Source organism: Lethenteron reissneri, chromosome 33 (assembly GCF_015708825.2).
Source record: "Lethenteron reissneri isolate LAM-NWPU_2019-01 chromosome 33, ASM1570882v1, whole genome shotgun sequence".
Classification (NCBI taxonomy): domain Eukaryota; kingdom Metazoa; phylum Chordata; class Hyperoartia; order Petromyzontiformes; family Petromyzontidae; genus Lethenteron; species Lethenteron reissneri.
In genome coordinates this window covers 4,556,894-4,577,863 of record NC_083811.1, presented here as the reverse complement: position 1 = coordinate 4,577,863, position 20,970 = coordinate 4,556,894, and the positions used below count along the sequence as shown (strand labels likewise).

General features: G+C 48.1%; 1 protein-coding gene across 8 annotated transcripts in view; it reads left to right on the top strand.

The window, feature by feature from the left end:
* LOC133350235 (DENN domain-containing protein 2B-like) overlaps positions 1 to 20,970 on the top strand; it is a 44,400-nt gene that overhangs the window by 9,887 nt on the left and 13,543 nt on the right. For 6 of the 8 annotated variants that reach the window (XM_061564356.1, XM_061564359.1, XM_061564355.1 and 3 more), the window contains 5 exons: positions 7,170 to 7,251; positions 10,977 to 11,021; positions 14,209 to 14,354; positions 18,016 to 18,128; positions 20,456 to 20,525. In XM_061564356.1, the coding sequence (XP_061420340.1) occupies positions 7,170 to 7,251; positions 10,977 to 11,021; positions 14,209 to 14,354; positions 18,016 to 18,128; positions 20,456 to 20,525 (456 nt within the window). The other 2 variants (XM_061564360.1, XM_061564361.1) reach the window with 2 other exon arrangements.

Below are 20,970 nucleotides of genomic sequence, written 5' to 3'. Positions count from 1 at the left end.
TCCTTCTGTCCACGTGTCTCCATCTCTCTGTCACGTGGTCTCCATCTTCTTCTGTCACGTGACTCCATCTCTCTGTCACGTGATCTCTCTCCGTCTTCCTCTGGCACGTGTCTCCGTCTCATTCTGTCACGTGTCCTCCATCTTCTTTCTTCTGCTGGTGTACGTGAATCCATCTCTTCTGTCACGTGACTCCATCTTCTTCGTGGTCACGTGTCTCTCTTCCTCCTCCGGTCTTCCTCTGGTCACGGGTCTCCGTCCTCCTTCTGTCACGTGGTCTCCCATCTTCTTCTGTCACGTTGTCTCCATCTTCTTCTTCTGTCACGTGACTCCATCTTCTCTGTCACGTGTCCTCCGTCTTCTTCTGTCACGTGGTCTCCGTCTTCCTTCTGTCACGTGTCTCCGTCCTCCTTCTGTCACGTGTCTCCATCTTCTTCTGTCACGTGTCTCAGTCTTCACTTCTGTCACGTGTCTCCATCCTTCTTCTGTCACGTGTACTCCGTCTTCCTTCTGCTCAACGTGTCTCCATCTTCTTCTGTCACGTGTCTCCGTCTTCTTCTGTCACGTGTCTCCATTCTTCCTTCTGTCACGTGTCTCCGTCTTTCTTCTGTCACGTGTCTTCCGTCTTCCTTCTGTCACTTGTCTCCGTCCTTCTTTCTGTCACGTGTACTCCGTCTTCTTCTGTCACGTGTCTCCGTCTTCTTCTGTCACGTGTACTCCGTCTTCTTCTGTCACGTGTCTCCGTCTTCTTCTGTTCCCGTGTCTCCGTCTTCTTCTGGTTCACGGTACTCCGTCTTCTTCTGTCACGTGTCTCCGTCTTCTCTGTCACGTGACTTCCGTATTCTGTCTGTCACGTGTTCTTCCCGTCTTCTTCTGTCACGTGTCTCCGTCTTCTTCTGTCACGTGTCTCCGCTTCTTCTTCAGGTCTCCGTCTTCTTCTGTCACGTGTCTCCGTCTTCTTCTGTCACGTGTCTCCGTCTTCTTCTGTCACGTGTCTCCGTCTTCTTCTGTCACGTGTCTCCGTCTTCTTCTGTCACGTGTCTCCGTCTTCTTCTGTCACGTGTCTCCGTCTTCTTCTGTCACGTGTCTCCGTCTTCTTCTCACACGCGTCTTTCCCACTCGCGTGGGGTCCCCTGCCCTTGTCAACCTTCTGCACGCTGCCCTGCCCTGCGCCATCTCTCGTTACGCTCCTCGGGGTCACGGGTAACAATCCAGATCGCGGCCGATCTCTTCTCCGGTACTCATCGGAAGCTATAAGCGGAGTTGAGTCTCGAGTCGTCTGGTTAAGTTCTCGGATGGAAGCGACCCCACAAGATTGCGGCTCGCTCCTTGCTTGTCCCACTACGCTGCCATCAGAGGGCAGCACAGCAAAGTCCACAGCTATTGCCGTCCTCCTGTCCTCCAGAATCATTGCTACCCGCCACCACCTTCTACCCCACACTTCGCCAGCGTGATGAACTGTTGTGAACCAACCACCCTTGACGCAGTAAGGGGGGTGGAGGGGGAGAGACCGTCATCCATCCAGCAGTGGATTTTACAAAGGGGTTTGTGATTTACCAATCGCAGTCATTGCCGATTATGATATTGCAACGATTCGATAAGGGCCCGACATTGCACATCGGCAATCTTTGGTTCTTTCGGTAAAGTCACGTGGGTAGAAAAATAAAACCTAAAATAAAAAATAACATATCACGACGTTTCGATCGCAACACAAGCGGTCGAAAGAATAATGCAGCGGTGGAACTGCTGGATCTGTTTTGCGGTGCAGCAAAGTGAGAGAGCGAGAGTGGCGATCGGAGGATCTCCGTGCGGTGAACGCAATCGCGCGTTGCAATCTTCTTCCGATGGTGCCCTCTGACTTTTTGAGAGGTGTTTCAGATTTCTGGCCGGCACAAGGGCACTGTTCTTCACTCAGCCGTGAAGGCGTTGACGGGTTCTCCACGGGTTGGCTTGTGCTCTGGTCTGACTGGTTTTGAATAGTGTACAGTGAGAAACTATAAAACAATGTTTGGTCGTGTCTAAAAGTCACGATACCGCAAAAGTGCTCCGCTGAATGCGTGGAACACTGTTGTGGGGGGGTGACCTTTTTTTCAGTATAGTATACAAAAAAAATAGGTTTTACCCCATCTGGCAATAAAACAGTTGTGTTAAGATGTTGAAACACCAAATAGATAAATTTTGCAAGAAATCAAGTCTGCATCAACCACACACCCGGTACTTGTGGTGAACATGTAAATCAAACATGCTCTGATATTGCATTGCCTTTGTACTGGTCGCCTTTTAACGTTCTCTGGTCTGGCACTGGTGAGACGAGGCCATGCAGATGGGCCGATCAGTTTCAATGACAATGCCAAATATTAATTATCAAAGCACGTTTTTTTTGCATGTTCACCACAAGTACTGTGTGGTTAATGCAGTAACTGCAAAATGTTTCTCTTTGGTGTTTGAACAGCCTAGCACAACTATTTTATTGCCATAAAGGGTAAAACCTATAAATGTAGTTTTCATACTGGGGTAAATGTTATTTCTCTCTGCTATGAAAAAGGGCATCGCCTTTAACGTCGCCTAGATTACTATACTGTTTTACCTATTAGGGAGGGGGGGGGGCAGTGTTACTGACGGACGTTTTAGATCAATATCGGCGCATTTTAAATACCGTATACGCACCTTTTTTGTTTGTTAATGTAAATATTTATTTAGGAAAAATTCGCAAGGCCCCCGAAGGCAAGGCAATGTCCACGCTGTGATGTTGGCGGTCACACCGCGTGGATGGGCGACTTTTCGTGGCACTCATTCGCGTGTGAAGAATTTCATTCATTCGGGGTTAAGCTGTGGGCGCAGCAAAATCCAGTTGTACTGCACTTCTACGCTCCCCTCGCCTTCAGCGACCAGCACCATTATGGTCATAGCCCCCACGAACCCCCCCCCCCCCACCCACATACACGGCGTGGGGAGGCCCTAATCCAGCAGTGGATTGACAAGAGGGCTGTACATACGCATGTAGGTACAAGTGTTCATCACGGGTAAAATGTGCTGCTGATGAGTAGGATGACTCATCTGTGCAGAGCAAGGTAAAGCCATTTCTACAAAAAGAAACAGGAACCTGATACTCATAACTCGATTGCTATATCTGTCAATTAACCTGAGGCATTTATCTTACAACTACTTTTGGAATAATCCATACAGCTTGGGTGTCAGAATGTCAGTTTTATGAGGTCATTGTCGCGACACTTATAGTATTTTACAGTGCGGCCTTTCAAAACATTAAGACGAGGCTGGGTTAGGTATTAATAGAATCTGTTGGCCATTCAACTACAACTCGAAGCTTATGGCATTACTGCAGCTATCGGGCGTGCAGGCAGTACAAATTCACCGCTGCCCACGGGCTGGAGGGGGCGCAGGCATCGATTTAATTCTTGTTGTTATTACGCTTACCCAGGAAATCTTGAGTCTCAAGACACTTTTCGTGAGGGCCTTGCCATGTTTTCGCAGCAGGAGGCGATGCATAATCGCACGTGAGTCGGTGTCATCTTTCAGCGTTGGGATGTATGACCAATCTCAATCACGTTGCGTGATTTTTAAATCCTTTATATTAAGTTCACTTGCTTGCGCGCTTACGACCGTGCAAATATTTCGGTCGTTTTTTAACCGACTTCCCGTGATCCAATCGAGCTGACATTTTGCACACAGACTCGTTGTGCGTGACAATTAATTTTCGTGAAAATTTTTTTCCAAAATTTTACACTTTTTAGGAAAAAATAAATGATTTTTAATTACCAATTGCTTAATGGTGGCAGGCAATCTTCTGACCCATAGGTGGCAGCCATCTCAAGCCAGAGGACGAGAGGACTCTAGCCGCCACGCATATAAAGGATTTAAAGTGAAAAACTTTGTTTTTACGGGTAAATTTTTTGTTGTTGTTGTAGCTATGGGAAGAAACCGGAGAAGTGAGAGGGAACCAGTGGAGAGAACATAACTCTACGCAGAAGGGCACCCGAGTCGGGAATCGAACCCAGGCCCTTATGGCAGCGAGGCACGAGTGTTACCACTGCACAAGACTGCTGCCCATGAAGAGGTGGGGGGGGGGATCTAACAAGGTGCCCCATATAATTCCTTAATGAAAGCAGTGGAGTGACAAATGGCTTTGAATTCTTATTCTATGTGAGATTTAAAAAAAACTTTATTTAATACCCATACAGGATCCCATTGATCGTAAAGTATTGTTAAGGCAGTCCTTCGTCATGAAAGCACTATAGCCCACACTTGATAAAGTTCCACACCGGCAGCAGAGGTGGGTGAATTATTAACCAATACAAGCATCCCTTGATTTACGAAAGGGATGTGTTCTTCAAAAAGCACTGGTAAAATAAATTGCGTATATCAGAATGGCTTTTTCCCATTGGGATCATTCATTGAGGTGGAACATCTGATTTTACAAAGGTGTTCAGGGTATCAACTGACACCAAGCAAAGACGTAATGACGCGTGTACAAGTTTATTTATTTATTTAATCCCCGATTGTGCTATCCGTGCCATGGCATGAGACGAATAATTCATGCTGGGAATTTGGCGAAATTAAGTGCAGAGCAAAATTAAATTGGATGGCTTTTTTGCAATCATGAGTGACCAGCCTCCGACCCTCAACTCATTAAACTTGAGAACCCAGTTCATTTACAGGGTCTGAGTCGTGCCAGCTCAGCACTCTGACCTCTCAGCTGCCTGGCCACCTCTTGAAACCAACTCTGGAAATATCCTGTCGTTTCCAAGGCACCACACCGTGTCGTGAGATCTCTCTGAAGGAGGACTGTAGCCCAAAAAGTATAACCAGTGGTATATTTTCCTTCTAGATTTGACGTTTTCGTGACTGCAAGGATTCATACTCTTTGGTTTTTTCGGTTGCTTGTGTTGCTTCCTAAACGTCGTGATTTAATTTATTTTTTTCATTTTAATTTATTTTATATTTTTTACCTACGTGACTTTACCGAAAAAACCAAAGGGTATGTATATTTTCCTGTTTGTTCCTACTTTATCTTTTCTTTTATAAGGTCGTGGTGATTATGGTGACTTTCGTGATTTGTGTCGGTGCAGTTTTCCATTATCTAACACTTTTATTTCATGAGATTCGTCCATTGACCGGAGAGCAAACGGTGGAGGTTTGGGAATGGGGGGAGATGGCATTACCAGCTTCATTCAGTACCCCCCCTCTGAGCTCAGAGAAAACTGAACCCCCTCGTCTTTTAAGTTATTATCATATGATTACATTTTTATTAATTGGCATTCGATTGCGAATAACTGGATAGCGCCTCCAGTCAAAGATAATCGTCATTGTCTGAAAACATTTGAAATTTCTCGGTCAAAACGCCAAACATTTGAAATGTAACAGGAGAGTCGCGATGTCTGCAACACTGCGCTCTGTCCGCCAGGTGGCTCTATAAACTCGACCACCGTGCTCGTGTTGGTCAATGGTCTTCCTGCGTATGGCAATGTTCTGAAACACTGTACAAATGTCGAGGTCTGCTGGCCACGAGAATGTCTTCGAGGAAAGTTTATGATGAACGGCTCGGGCTTGAAGAGGCCTTAATCCAGCAGTGGAGTAATCGCGGCTGCTGCCTTCCCGTTCGTCTGTGGTTTCTCCGCGTGCCTCCGAGTCGATCTCTCTGTCTCTTAAACGGTGAGCGAATACTGTGATTTATTTTTTAAGATTTAGATGCGTAAGTAGTGGGCTGTAAAAGAAAATATGTTTGCGATGTATTTCAATACAGTTGTTGTACACGGGCGATGACAGTATGCGACGACTTGGAGATTCCGTCATTGAGTCGTGGATCGAGAGAGAGATTCAAATGATTAAAGCAAACTCATTATGCGTTGCTGTGGAGCATTGTGGTAAAACGCGTTATAATCAGCACAAAGTATAACTGAACCAAGTTAACGATTTGAATGTGCTAAGTCCATCACCCTGTTGGCTTTCCAGGCCAATATTATAATAGGCCTGTAATATTTGGCAGACCAATAATATTATGATTCGTCGGACCGATGTTATCATTAATTTTTGGTCTTGGTGGCCAATAGACCAAACCATAATTTTATTCGTGCGCAGATAAAAAACGCAGTTCTGTTTATGCAAGCTCATTTATCAAGGCTGTTCCACTGTACACTTGTGCACTTATTTATAAAATTATCCGTATTATCGGATCAACACCTGCTGTGGAAAGAAAGCTCGTGGCTGATTTGTGACCCGAGTTTTCACCGAGGCAAACACATGCCGCGTGCGCACAGTGGTGGGGAGCGGTGGCGTAGTGGTCAGCACCGTACCGTGACCCCAGTTTTATATCGGGCCACAGCTGCTCACACCACTGGGTAAGTGATACCAGAACCGGCCGTGTGCCTCCCGTAGGTAGACTCGGCCTCGAATGAGTAAACTCGTGCACGGGAGGAGAGACAAACAAGGCCGGGCACACCATCCACTCGTCCGTAGACCGTACCAGCCTTTGTCGGGGCTCGCTAACAGCACTTTGCCCCGACAAGCTGTGGAGGCTGCACGCGGGGTGGGATGGGGGGGGAATTTTTTGTCTTTGGAGTGCAATGTAGAGGGTCCGGTTGGCAAATTCTATGCCTCCTCCATTCTTCTCTTCTGTCCGCCCGTTGCCAGGAGGTGGGAGATGCAGCCTCGCTGGCTTTTGTGTGCTCTTCAACAACGATACGCTGGGTCCTTTTGTTACTCTCTGGGGCACATTAATTCCGTTCGAGTTGGGATTCAGGATTCATGTTTTGTGTGGATTCCCAGCGAACAGGGGGATGGGTGGTTGGGGAGGGCGAAGTGGTCGGCGCACTGTGTTCATGAACCCCGGTGATCTGGGTTCGGATCCAGAACACAGCTGACGCGTGACATCTGAACCGGTGGATGGCTGCACGCATCACACGCGCAAACCTCCATTGACCGAGTTGCACTCGTCACACGCTCGGCAGCGGTCAATGTGCTCAGTCACGGGGAGGCTTCTTCCATCCAGCAGTCGATTGGCTAAGGGCAGGGAATTATTTATTAATTATCAGCGACTTCGCCTGCAAGATTTTTGTTGTGCTGTTGCTTATTTTGCATTTTTTTCGTTTGTGTTATAGTACTTGTTTAGAAGTATGCCATGTTCATACAAAAATTGTTTTCTCTTTCAAATTCAGATGAGCGTCTCAAATTTCATTCGTCGCAGCTTCAGGAGGCGGTCGAGTTACAATCCAGGCACCCAGCTCGACACATTGCGAGGTTGGTGGATGACTCTTAAACACACACACACACACGTCCAACACAGAGAAATATCACTCTTGTTCTAGCCTTACACAGACTGGTGGGGCAAGTGCGTGGTGCTGCGCCGGTCTTAATAGGTGCTCTCGAATAGTTGCCCATGTCCTGCGGATTATAAGTCGCACTTTTTCCCTGGTAGTTGAAAGTAAAAAAAGGTTTGGGGCACGTCAGTTATTCCTGGTTCGATTCCATCTCCTGGCGCGGCAGCTAAACCACTGGGGCATTATTTCTTTCATTTCGATTTAAAGCTTTCGTGACTGCAGGGATTCATATGCTTGGTTCTTTTGGTAAAGTCACGTAGAAGGGAAATAATAAAGTAATAAAAATAAAACATAATAAAATTCTCACGACGTTTCGACTGCAACACAAGCAATCATCATCATTTGTGAAAACCACAACAAGCATTTTTTTCATATATACCCCCTCCCCCACACCACCGAACAGTACGGATGGATACGCCACGATTTAGTCGACCGGCAGGTCCTGTGCGTTGGTATAAAGCAGTGGTTCTTTAACCTGGGGTGCGAGATGCCCTCTCTGGGGGTGCGAGACGTAGCCAGGTTTTTTTAGAAGGTAAATCACCGAAACACAAATTATGCACGGGCACGTAAGTAACAACTTTTATGTTACATAAAGCCCCTATGTATTTATTAACATACATGTTTAACAATTGAGAACCAAAGGAGTGCAAGGCTGCGGTAAAGGTTCAGCACTACCGGGGTAAAGTGTGAGTACGTGCCATACTTCGATTTAAAGCTTTCGTGACTGCAGGGATTCATCTTCTTGGTTCTTTCGGTAAAGTCACGTAGAATGGAAATAATAAAATAATAATAAAATTTTTAAATAACGCATAAAATAATAATAAAATATAATAATATATTATTATGTTTTATTTGTATTATTTTATTATTTCCATTCTACGTGACTTTACCGAAAAAACCAAGAAGATACGTGCCATACCTTTCCGAAGTCGTCTGTCCGGTCAGCATGGGTCCAGTAAAGCAAACACCCTCTAGAGCTCCCTCCTCTGGTGGTGCCCTACCCCCATCAGTGGCGTAAGCAAGCTAGCAAACAATTGCAGGGCTGCACCTTTAGCTTTTTAACTGAGACGAGAGGTCACGTGAACCACGCCGTGACCGACTTGGGCCGCTGTGGCGCTTGTGCGTTCACAAATGCCAATCGATGTAATCGTGAATGAACTTCCATAGGCAACCGATTCCAAACTTTCGTACCGGTAGGCGATACTGAAAACGGTTACCGGTTTATCGGTACAACCGTGAATGCTAATCGTATAGCAACCCAAATTGAAACGTGCCTCTTTGGACGGAGTACAGGCGGTCCTCGACTTATGAACACCCGATTTCCGAACACCCCTACTTACGAACACCCCTACTTACGAACCAGCTTCCGTGAAAAAAAAAAAACAATATTTACTTAAAACGTGAACTCGCAAATTGCAAACTGAACCTTGCGGTGGACCAGAGCAGCTATCCTCCGCAGGTGTTTGCGCGTGGTGTGTGTGTGTGTGCATGTGTGGTGTGTGTGCGCGTGTGGTGTGTGTGCGCGTGTGGTGTGTGTGCGCGTGTGGTGTGTGTGCGCGTGTGGTGTGTGTGCGAAAGTGTGAGTGTGTGTGCGAAAGTGTGAGTGTGTGTGCGAAAGTGTGAGTGTGTGTGCGAAAGTGTGAGTGTGTGTGCGAAAGTGTGAGTGTGTGTGCGAAAGTGTGAGTGTGTGTGCGAAAGTGTGAGTGTGTGTGCGAAAGTGTGAGTGTGTGTGCGAAAGTGTGAGTGTGTGTGCGAAAGTGTGAGTGTGTGGGACTGTGGGCAGTGGTAGTGTAGCAGGTAGCGCGCTGCGCTACGAAACCAACCAGCGCTCCGAAACCGGCGACCCGAGTTCGATTCTTGCTCACGGCCAACACCGGTGCCTCGTGCGGTGTGTAGTAAACATCGCCACTGGGGGAGACAAAGGCGGCCGGGCGTGGTGTTGGCCACCGACACCCTCGTGTGCCGTGCCGGCCTTCATAAGTGCTCGCTAACAGCACTTGCCCCTACAGCCTGTTAAGGCTCTAAGAGGGTCTTTGTCTTTGTATGTGTGTGTGTGGTTTTTGTTGACGCGCGTGCGTGCGCGTGCCCTGTGTGTGTGTACAATTGTGGTGACTCATTGCACCCCTTCCAACTACAAGTTCGCATTAGGACTCCAGGTAAATGAAAATAAAACTGGGTTTTTTATTGATGTTACTTTATTGAATGTTTGTAATTACGATACAGTCTTTGTTTACAGCATTAGATGTAGCAGTACAATATTTATTCTTAATTACGACGTTGAACAATGCTTTCGGTGTTGAACCGTAACACATTGTTGTGTTCCGACTTATGAACAGTACGACCTAATAACTTATCGGGAACGAATTAGGTTCGTAAACCGAGGACTGCCCGTAATCGCGAATGAATTTCCACTGAAAGCCGGTTCCTGCCTCTCTGTACCGGTCGGCGATTCTGAAAACGGTAAACCGGTTTACCGGTATAACCGGTAATGTTTAACGTCTGGCAACTCTGGTGGAAATGTAATCTCCTTCGACGGAGCCATTCATGATTGCATTGTTCATTTACACACTTTGTATCGGGCGTGGTGTCTTACGTGCAAGGTGTGTTATGTAAGGTGTGTTATGTAAGGTGTGTTGTGTGTATGGTGTGTTGTGTGTATGGTGTGTGGTGTGTTGTGTTATGTAAGGTGTTTTGTTGAATGTGTGTGTATGGTGTGTATGGTGTGCTGTGTTTGGGCATGGGGCCAGCCATCTCAGTCGACCCGTGGCACCTGCTGGGTCTGCCCCGTGACCTCCTCCTGCCGGCGGGCGTTCGACACTTCACGTGTCCTCAACGTGCACCTAGCCTGGCACAAGCACCGTGGTGGCGTCGTCACCTCCACTTAGTGGCGAATGGCGGTTGTTGTGGTTGTGTTTGTACAATGGATATTGTGTGTGAGCATTGTCCGAGTTATGTATGTATGTTGTCGTGTTTGTATCATGTGCGTGTTGTGTGTATGATGTGTCTGTTGTGTATTTGTGTGTGCTGCGTGTTGTACACGCGTGTGTGGATTGTGTACCACTGCGCGCGTGATGTTGGCCACCCGCCCCCTCGTGTGCACTTGCCCCAACAGTATGCCAGGGGCTACACGGGGGAGCTTTGTCTTTGTGTTGCGCGTGGTGAGAGCTACGAACCTGGTCGCCCGAGTTCGATTCCCGCTCAAGGCGAACACCGGTGACGATTATCTGAGCCGGGCCTCCTCTAGGTCGACTCAGCCTTAAATGGGCTTACCTAGTTGCAGTTTGTAGACATTGCCTACTCAATACATCAATTTTTTTTCATTGTACTCGCCAATCTTGCATCTCGTATTAGCACGGATAACTACGTATGGTGCGAAATAAGTTCAACAACATACATACATACAAAGCCGGCATCTGTGCACATCACGGCAGAACGGCAACGGTACAGGGAGACAAAGGCGGCCGGGCGTGGTGCCGACCACCCACTCCCTCGTGTGCCATGCCGGCTAACAGCACTTGCTCCTGCAGCCTGCTAAGCCTACACGGGTCATCTTTGTCTTTGGTGTGCGTGTGTGTTTTTTTTTGTTGTGCGTCTGTTCCCCTTTGCTCGTGTGGCTTCCCCCCCCCCTCATTGGCCGTGCGGCAGATGACGTGGCTGACTTGCGAGAGGCTCACACGCTGCCAAAGACAGGTGAGAGAGAGGCCCCTTCTCACCTGGCCACACCTCGTTCACGCAAGGCACCCACTCAGCCCACCTCAGCCACCGCACCTCTAGCCCTCGAGGAGAGAGGCCACCGGGTGCTGCCGCCGCCGCTGCCGCCGCCCGCTGATGCCAATGACCTCCCATTCCAGGCTGCACGCCGCCGTCTCTCTTTAGCACCGACGAAGATTGCTTGCGGGAAGTCTGCCCCCGCGCTGTTCTGCCACCTCGCCAATCTCGTGGAATAGGTCGCTAGTTCTGGAGACGCGGCGGGGAGGTGGGGTGAGGTAGCGTCGTCTATGTAGTTACGTGCGCGCGTGTTTTTTTTTTCAGTAACTAGGCAACGTTCTAAAACGGTTCTTTGGTTTTAAAGAGGCACGAGAGATTAGCACTGCGCTGTGGTTTTAGGTGGTTATGATTTGTCCTTCGCGGTGGACTAAATTGTTTGGGTATAGCGAGGACTAGTAGAGGAAACGAGTCTGCAACACGAGCAAGTACTTCTCTGCTCACGAGAGGGGAATGAGATTCAGACCCTGGGCGAGCAATGGAACGTCGTCTCTTTGGAGGTGCGTGTCTTGTGTGATTATCTCAGCCGTGCATACTAATACATTGCGTCTTATGATTACATGAACTCGCCTACAGCCCTCGGTTTTAATCCACCGTCGGATGCGACGGTCTTCCCACGCCCGAGGGTTGTTTGACCATACTTCACCACTACGCTGGTCAGTGCGGGTTTGGTAAAGGATTATTTTGTGGGTGGGCAAAAGACTGCTTCAGATACCACTCGCCACTGATGTACGGTACTCCTATTCTTGATTCTTTCGGTAAAGTCACGTAACAATAAAATAATAAAAATTATTATTTTATTGTTTCCCTTCTACGTGACTTTACCGACAGAACCAAGAATATGAATCCCTGCAGTCACTAAAGCTTTAAATCAAATTTAACCGCCTCTACGGTCCTCTTACGGTACTCTTACGGTACTCTTGTTCCGTGCACTAACCACTACGCCACCGCTCCTCCGCTATGCAAATCTGAGACGCCGATGAGCTTGTAAATTACTGCTTTTTAGCGTTTTAATAGTTAAATATAGACTATGTATACATGCTATGGCAATGCACTCTTCAGCTCTTTAAATGTACGCAATGTGCTGCATGTTTCTTCTCGCGATCAAGTCCACGGTAAAATTTAATCTATAACACATCTGCTGTCGACAGCAATTGCGTAAAACGTCAGCCTAATGTTTGCCGCTGCTAATGAAACTGAAATGCCAAATATTTACCCTGGAGAGCCTCACCGAGTCGTAAGCAGAGAACGTGTATTAAGTCCACCATACGTACAAAGGGATAACGCTTGAAAGTCCGCAACAGACAGGTTCATGAACCCACTTGCTGTGCTACCATCTCGTGGCCGGCTAGCGTGCAGCCCAGCGGGGTTTGGGAGTTTCACAAATCTCTTCATGATCCACCAACCATCGCCTCCCACAGGCGTGCGTCACCCCGCCCAGTTCTGTAGACGAAGCAAGATGCGTACAGTAGCAACGTCTCCGGAGTCAATCGTCACTTATCCACCCTGACCGATTAAGCCACCCACACCCCGTGAAACGTGTGGCTGCCATTTACTGACACACGTTCATAAACGTGGCCTTTTCGCACGGAGTAATGCTGTTTTTATTTCCACGGACATTCACCGACCTCTAGAGCACGGCGAAATGAACCTTTCACCCCGTGCTTCAAACGGTTTGCGCTTAATTTTTGTACTAGTGACGAATTGGCATGTTGTGTTTAGGTGACAACCCTTACTAGTTGGTCGTGTCGTGTGGTGGCGGGTTTCACGACACATTTTATATTTACGCGATCTAACCAAATACTTGTACAGCATTATTATTGCTGCTGAACTGGCTTATTGGCATAAGGCACTACCACTGGAGTACAGTACAAGGTACGCATACCCTTAATACTGTAATACTACATTTTTGTAGCCAAACTTTGCTATGATCCTACAAACAAGGCTTAGGGTAAACTATTGCGAGAATTTTTGGCGTGTCTAAAAAATTCTCGGAGCAGAGTTCCGGACCGTTCTGGCTGAAATGAACTGCGTCAACCACGGTTCCCCAGTGAGTTGGATATGCGACGTGCTGCTCAGTGCTTCCTCGCGACGATGACCTTGAACGGCCATCGAACAGCAATTTTTGGAGATTCAATTCTGAGTGATTCAGAATATGCGGGTTGGTGAAATCCACATACGGCCACCCACACACCGCCTTTCACATGTGTGGTGTTGTAAAGGAAGGACTTCCAAACTTCTTTATGGCACACACTGTTTATTGTCTTAATACACAGTCCCTATCACACAAAGGGGTATATGGTCCCCTCACCCGTTACCCTGAGGAGGTACAGCTTCGGACCTTGTACAGCTCTCTAATCTCCCTGCTATCCCAGCGTCCTCTGGCTGGACCTAGGGGATCTCTCCCCGACCACTGGTTACACTGAGCCCGAGCCCTGATAAGGGCTGGAGGGTTTGGTCCAGGGTCCTAGATGTCTTCGGCCGACTTGGGTCTTCGTGTAGCAGAACTGGCCAAGAGCTCTCAGCGCTCTGGCTTTTATACCTGATCGTGGCCAGGTTGTCCAATCCCCGGCCACTTTGTGGAACCCTCCGATTGATCCTTCCCAATCTGGTGTTTGGATCCTACCTCACCCCATTTGACCCTGACCGTTTGATTGAGCGGGAAAACCTTGTTTACGATCCGCTCTCTTAGTTTGCGAACAGCGAGTAGTTATCACCACTACACATGTATAGTTGGGGTCGGTGCGACGTTACGACGTGGTCCATGGGTTTGGCGTTCACAGGAGCAGTCCACTTGTAGCGGTCGGTGTCCGCCGCATCTTCCGTTGTTTGTGCAAGATGGGAACCTGGCAGTGTGGCGACGGGCTCGCCGATGAGCCGCGTGTTGCGGCTGCAAGGCAGATTGGTGGTGGTGGACTCCCTAATCGGTGTGTCTGTTGAATCCCACAAGTTTGCCCTGCGCCACTTCAACGTTGAAATTCGCGTCGTGCACGGAGCTTGTGCCGCGTGTTCTAGATCCCGCCGGCTGTGGACGCGGCGATGCTATTCGGATCACCGTTGCGTCCCTCGCAATCCCACGTGACGGTGCGATCCGTGCCTCGTGTGTGCGTAGGTAGCTCCGTGCGCCGCACCCTGGAGCTCGATCTCATCGAGTACCAAGACCGCGAGCTCTTCCAGTACATCGTCATCGTGTCCCTGAAGGCCGGCAGGGATGGCAGCCCCGTCGCTGTCCCAGAGATCACCTACCAGTTCCCCAAGGTGAGAAGGTTCGGGTGAGGGCAGCCACGCGAGAGGCGTGTTGCCGTCCGTTCCCGCGTAGAATCGCAACCGTGAATGCGTGTCGCTACTTGCTGCATACTTTCGGTTAGAAATACGCAGTTGTATTTACGGGTAGACGGGTATGTGTACATGTTCATCTATCCATAGACATGCCTAAACAGCGAGAATGAGTAAGCGTAAGTGAAAACAACTAAATTTAGTTATCACTTTTTTATTTAATTTTATTGTTATTTTCACCTACGTGATTTTACCGAAAGATCCAAAGAGTATGGATCCTTGCAGTCACGAAAACTTCAAATCTAGAATGAGTAAGCGATGTTTTATTTGTATCTGTTGAGACGCGTGTGTGAAGGAAATATTGTCGGCCTAATTATTTTGTTATTTACATTGTCCACAACTGCGCAAATGATAATTGTAAGTCATTTACTCCAACACGTGATTTTTGCATCGCACTAGGACCCCATACCGTAAACAGAGGGTCCTTGCCTGTAAGATCAGGAGTTCACAAGCATTGATTCAAGCGAGTCTGACTCTGCTGATGGGATATTGCGTGTTGAAACCAGTGTGGAGTTTGCTTGTCTTCAAACAATGCTGCTGAAATGGTGCACTCCCAGAAGGCCGTGTGGTTGATGGGTTGTGTAAGAAATGTATTTTTATTATGTAAAGAGACAGATACACGAAGGAGAGACATTGCTCATTTATTGTATTATATAACCGGCCTGGTGGCTTCACGGTAAAATGAACATCTCGCACCTGTAAATTTGCGAGTTCAAATCCTGGTTGGAGTGGGGCTTGGTTAACTCAACCCATCATCCTTCCTATGGGGTCGATAAAATAAGTACCGTTTTGTGGTTGGCCACAAGTTGTTGTCTTATGGATAGACTCGCCATAGGAACATGGAATATCCACCGATGGCTCTGGGCTGCAAAGAGATGAGCAGAAGAAGTCAATTTGACCTTTGTTTTATTTACGGACATGCATTTATTGACACACAATCACTTACAAAAACAAAGACACACACCCTGCGAAATTTCCATTATTATTGTCCATGTCGGATAGCCAAAAATGCAGAAAGGGGTTTTGTTTGTGTCTCTTCCCTTTAGCTGGGTTGATGCCATGCCACCTGTCTGAAAACCTTACTCGTTACATTAATTATCATTCGGCCAAACAGAGCATACAATGGTAAAACAACGCGTGCGTTATTGTGTGGGATACACGAAGGCCGCTTCTGTTCTCAGAGCTTGTTCTGATGAGACTGCATTGTTAATTGCATGACATATCTTCATTCTGGAATAGTTAATAATAATTATGATTTTGACAGCCCTTTTGTCGAATCACTATTTAGATGAAGACCTCCTCACCCCATACTGTGTCCGTTCACAGCGATAGTTTGACCATACTTCACCACACTGGTCAGTGCAGATTTGAGAATGGGTGGTGAGGGCATGTGGTGCTCAGTACCATCATTTTCCTCAATGTTTTTGTTTGTTTATGAGGGTAGAGCTCCACCACAGCACGTGCTCCTAGTTTTTCAGTCACGGCACGACCAGGAGGTATTTCCAAAATATTCTCAAATTTCAGCCGCAAAAAAATAACTAAAATGAAATACGAGGTGGACTTTTTATTTTTTTACCCGGAGACATCATGAAGACTCTGGGCGTCGTCACGGCTAAACACGAGACGGAACCCTCAGTTTCCCTAAGCCTTGGAGTGGAGGCCCGTAGCTTTACGAACGCCAATCAGCCGTGCGGCGAACAACTCCCCCGCCGGAGCAGTCGTGGGGTTGACAATGAAGAAAACTGCACCGCCTCTGCACCCAGGTTGGCAGGTCAAGGATCCACCTCTGGCCACGTGGCGACGATCCACAAAAACAGAGAGCCGCCGCCGCCACCTCTGCTGCGATTGTGGCTATGAGAGGCCGAGCGTGTGACACCTCTCGCTCTGACCACTGCACGAGATCTTGCAGCAGGCAACCCGCGGCGAGTGTGGTGATGTGCTCGCCACTGGGAACACGACGGGAAGAAGAAGCCATGCGGTCAATTGAAAGTAATAGCCGGGGAACACAAGTGGGGAATGTCCCTTTCAGGGCATGCATGATATGAGACTACACGCTCCCAATGGCTAGCGGCACGTGTATAATTAATGAATGTTTGGTGCATACAGAATTTGCTGCGCACTCATGATTGTCACTGGTGATCGGTGAAAAAAATTAACGACGTTGCGCCATTTGCTTCGTTTGGTTTTGCAAACGAATGCATTTCTGGGTTCGCAAGAAAATTCAGGGAAGTACAAGTGAGACTTGAGTTGCGGAACCGCGACTTGCTAATGCGCATACATTTAAAACACCACGTGTATTTACATAGCATCTAAATGTGACCGCAAATCTTACGACGCTGCGTTGAAACAGTGGGAATATTTATTTTGCAGCGAGGGGCAGTCGGCCATAAGCAGAGCAAAAAGGAGTATGGATTGAGCCTGGACTTGCAGAGAGGGCAGCGAGTTGACAGCACGGGATGCCTGGTGGAAGGGAGTTCCAGGCGACGGGGGCAGCAGAGGAGAATGAGCGACCTTCCGGTGTGCCAAGGTTGACTACTGGGGGCTTTGACAGAAAGCCTTGGTCGCTGGAGCGGAGAGCGTGCGTGGAGGGGAGCAGAGTGAAATGAGCATGAAAACCACGCGTCGAATCGCCAATTAATACGGATTCCTACACTCACAATTCATCCATTGAGAATGGGCAATTGGCGATTTTACTTGTTGTAATTGATTCACGTGATTTCTGCAGCCACTAGAGGCAAATTATATGTAAATTGTATGCAAATGATATGCGAATTATATGCTGATGAGTGAAACTTTTAAGCAAATGGAGCTGACAAAACAACCCCAACGAATAAGACACAGGAAAGAGGCGGCAGTCGGCACGAACGATACACGCAGACAGTGCAACTGATGCAGTTGATGAGCAAAGGGCATTATTATCAGAAAAATATATATTCTTTTAGCATGACCCTGATTCGCGACAATCCGTTTAATCGCCGCGGGAGGGTGAATGTTTGCTGGACGTGTGGCGGTACGATCCTGCAACTTCACACCGCGGGGTGAGCAAGATGGTGGGCAGAAGAAGAAAGGGCGCAATAAAGGCCGCGGAAGTGCGGTAACCCAGCACCGCCGATTGCCCGCATTCGAAATCTAGATCAGTTGAGCGTACATCGCCTTGCGGGTGGCGTAGACCCCGGGAGCATGGAAGCACAGTACAACAATGGATTTTGCTGCACACTAGCGCTTGGCTTGATAACCACGAAAGTCCACAGCAGCCGGTCTCAACTGGTAATGTGCGGTGGTCGTCTATTCAAGAACTATCCAGGCCACTATCCATCTTAGCTTCTGAAATTTGACGAGATCTGGGTGCATTCCTGAGTGATTTAGTCGTTAGAATAGATTTTTTAAATTTAGTTTTTGCAGCATAGGTGGAGAAATTTCGTCGGTGTCTGCCGGGTTCTATGTACGTCTATGTATGTTGAACGTCTTTCGCATTGTACGTAGCCAACCGTGCTAATCGGAGGTTAGCACGTTTGGCGGAGGCTCGAAGTGGTGCCGCTGTTAATGCCCGCGGCGTGTGTGTGCGTGCGTCTCTGCGATGCAGCCCGAGAACATGACGAAAGCCATGAGGGAGGAGGAGAAAAACCTCTGCAACGTCATCCCTCTCTTCTGCTTCCCCGACGGGCCTGACAGCTACAGCAACTCCCAGCTCAAGAGGCAAGCGAGCGCGTAGCAGGACGTGGCGGTGGCTGGGTGGGGGGGGGGATGACTTGGACTTTTCGCGGATGCCGAGCCGGAACCGCTGGGATCCTGGGTTCTGAATCCGGCTGTGTCAGCCGCCCCCCAACCTTGTTTAAACCGGTTTCTCAAGTGGTCGTGCAGCGATGGTTACAGCCCTGCCACCACTGAGTTACATGTTGATCAACAGACTCGCAGAGAGACCCCTGACACAAGCCGTTCTTCTTAACCTGGGGTGCGAGATGCCCTTTCTGGGGGTTGCGAGACGTGGCCAGATTTTTTTTTTATGTATGAGGGAAATCATCAAAAACACAAATTAAGCACGGGCATGTATTACAGCTACTTTGTTTCATCAAACCTATGTAGGTATAAACATTATAAATGTTTTTTTTTTTTACGATTGAGAACCAGAGGGGGATTGGGGGGGTGCAAGGCTGCAGTAAAGGTTAAGAATCACTGCCCTGAACTTGCGTCGACCAGGCTGAGATTAAACCGGAATCGAGTTCGGTGAGTTGCTGACTGCTGGCCAAAAATAATGCATCTCGTAAAAATTATAAGCCAATTAATATTGCTCATTCCAACTTATATTCCAACTTTAGGTTATGAAAGAGTTTAGAGTCGATTGGCATGTGGACAGACTGTTCAGGGCATATCAAATAAATTCGCCTGATGTGACTTCAGACGGGGTTCTATGTTGCCGTCTATCCTGGGCATGTTACGCCACAGGGCAATGAACTTCCAGCCACCAGAAGTTTTGGGTAGAAATATCAGCGCATGACAGGATGGCGTAGGGTTAATGCATTTGAGGTGAACAAAACATAAATAAATACAAGTATTTTTTGGTTCTTTCGGTAAAGTCACGTAGAAGTCACCTTCTACGTGACTTTACCGAAAGAACCAAGAAGATGAATCCCTGCAGTCACGAAAGCTTTAAATCGAAAAATACAAGTATTGTTTGTCCACTTGTTGGTCTTGCTGTTTAGCTTTTGTTCTATTATTATTTCTTTCTGTCTGTCTGTCAGCCTCTGTGTTGGTTTGTCTTTCTGCAGCTCTGTTGGTCTGTCGGTCTGTCTGCCCCAATTGTCGCTCCGTCTCTTCGCCAGTCGGTTGTTCATCGTGTCCATCTGTCGGTCGTTTTGCATCTGGGGTGGGTCTGCCTGTACGTTGGTCTGTCAGCCCGCCTCTCTGTTGGTCTGTAGTCTGTCTGTCTGCTTGCCGATGCTCTACTCGCCTGTCCTCATTTTTGTTGATCCCCCGTCTGCCCATTCGTCTGTTGCCATAGCATTCACTCTGCTACTGATATATTTAAGCAGGTGTTACAGTCGTTTCTCGTTTAATGGGAAACGCGTTCTGTAACCGCTCGACTGCGTCACTGTGTACAATGCCAAGTGACAGACAGACTGGGGGGGTGGAGGGGGTCTATTGACAGTCTCACCCGGATGCCAAACATTCACTGGAGCAGCACGCGACACAATGCTGCTGCATTTTTAAAAAAGCTCCCATGTTAGGCATAGTAACAAATTATAATAATAATGCCAATTGTTTACCCTGAATAGCCTAGCTGAGCCCCGAGGCTTTTTCCATAAGTGTCCTGCATTGGATTGTTTGACCAAGTCGTGTGTTTGGCATGAGCAAGAACACCATTGGTAACCAGAGGGAGGAGGGGTGTAACATCCAAAGCGTCTCGCACAGAATAAATTAATGAGAGTGTTTGGCAGCGTGTGGGAGGAAACCAGATCATCCAGAGAGAACACCACCACCACTCATGCGAGGGAGGGCATGACTCCACCAACACTCTCCCGGCTACCCCACGCACACAGCTCCCACTTGATTCCAGGCAGCCTGCCACCTTCCATCCGGGTGCTAACCGGGGTCTCTAACCGCCTTAGCTTCTGCGATATGATGCAATCGGGGCACATTCGTGGCGACTCACGCCTGCATTCTAGATTTGAAGCTTTCGTGACTGCAAGGATTCATATTGTTAGGTTTTTTTCGGTAAAGTTCCATAGGTAAACATTTTTTATTAATAAAAGTGCTGTGACGGTTCCACCTGAAGACGGAAGCTTGTGTTGCCTCCGAAACGTCGTGATTTTTATTTTATTTTTATTTTACTTTTATTAATAAAAAAATTTTACCTACGTGACTTTACCGAAAAAAGCTAAGAACACGCCTGCATTGATGTGATTGGCACAAGGTGAGAGACTGTTATCGGGTAAAGCAGCAGCAGCAGCAGCAGCAAGGGGTCGCTGTAAATGATTGCGCCGCGTTAACGATGCGGCCATTGCTCTCTCTCTCTCTCTCCACAGCGAGACGTTCTCGTTCATGCTGACCAACATCGACGGGTCCCGCCGCTTTGGATACTGCCGTCGCTTCTTGGTACGTGTCTCGGATGGCAAAACCTACACGGCAACGACCGCGGCCGTCGTTCCCCCGCTAAAGTGGCGGCGATGTCACCGCAGCGCTTTTGCCTGGGCTACGTGCGCTTTGAGGCCACGTGAAGGTTCGAAGTCTCGCTGGAAGGAGGTCACAGGGACACACCCAGAACATTGTTGGCTAGCACGGTTTGTTATGTACGGTGCGTGAAAGAAGTTCACCATACATACGTGTCATGCCTGAGTTGCCTGACAAATGCACCCACCTGTGCTCCCCACCATGCAAAAGCCACGCGCACACTACTACCCCTGTCGTGACAAGGTGTCGTGCAGACAGGCGTTTCTCAACTCCAGTCCTCAGGACACCCCCTCCTCGCCAGTAACTGCTGAATATTTTTAATTCACTTTCCTGGATCATGGGCTGAGGTCACGATCGAAAAGGGCCTTTA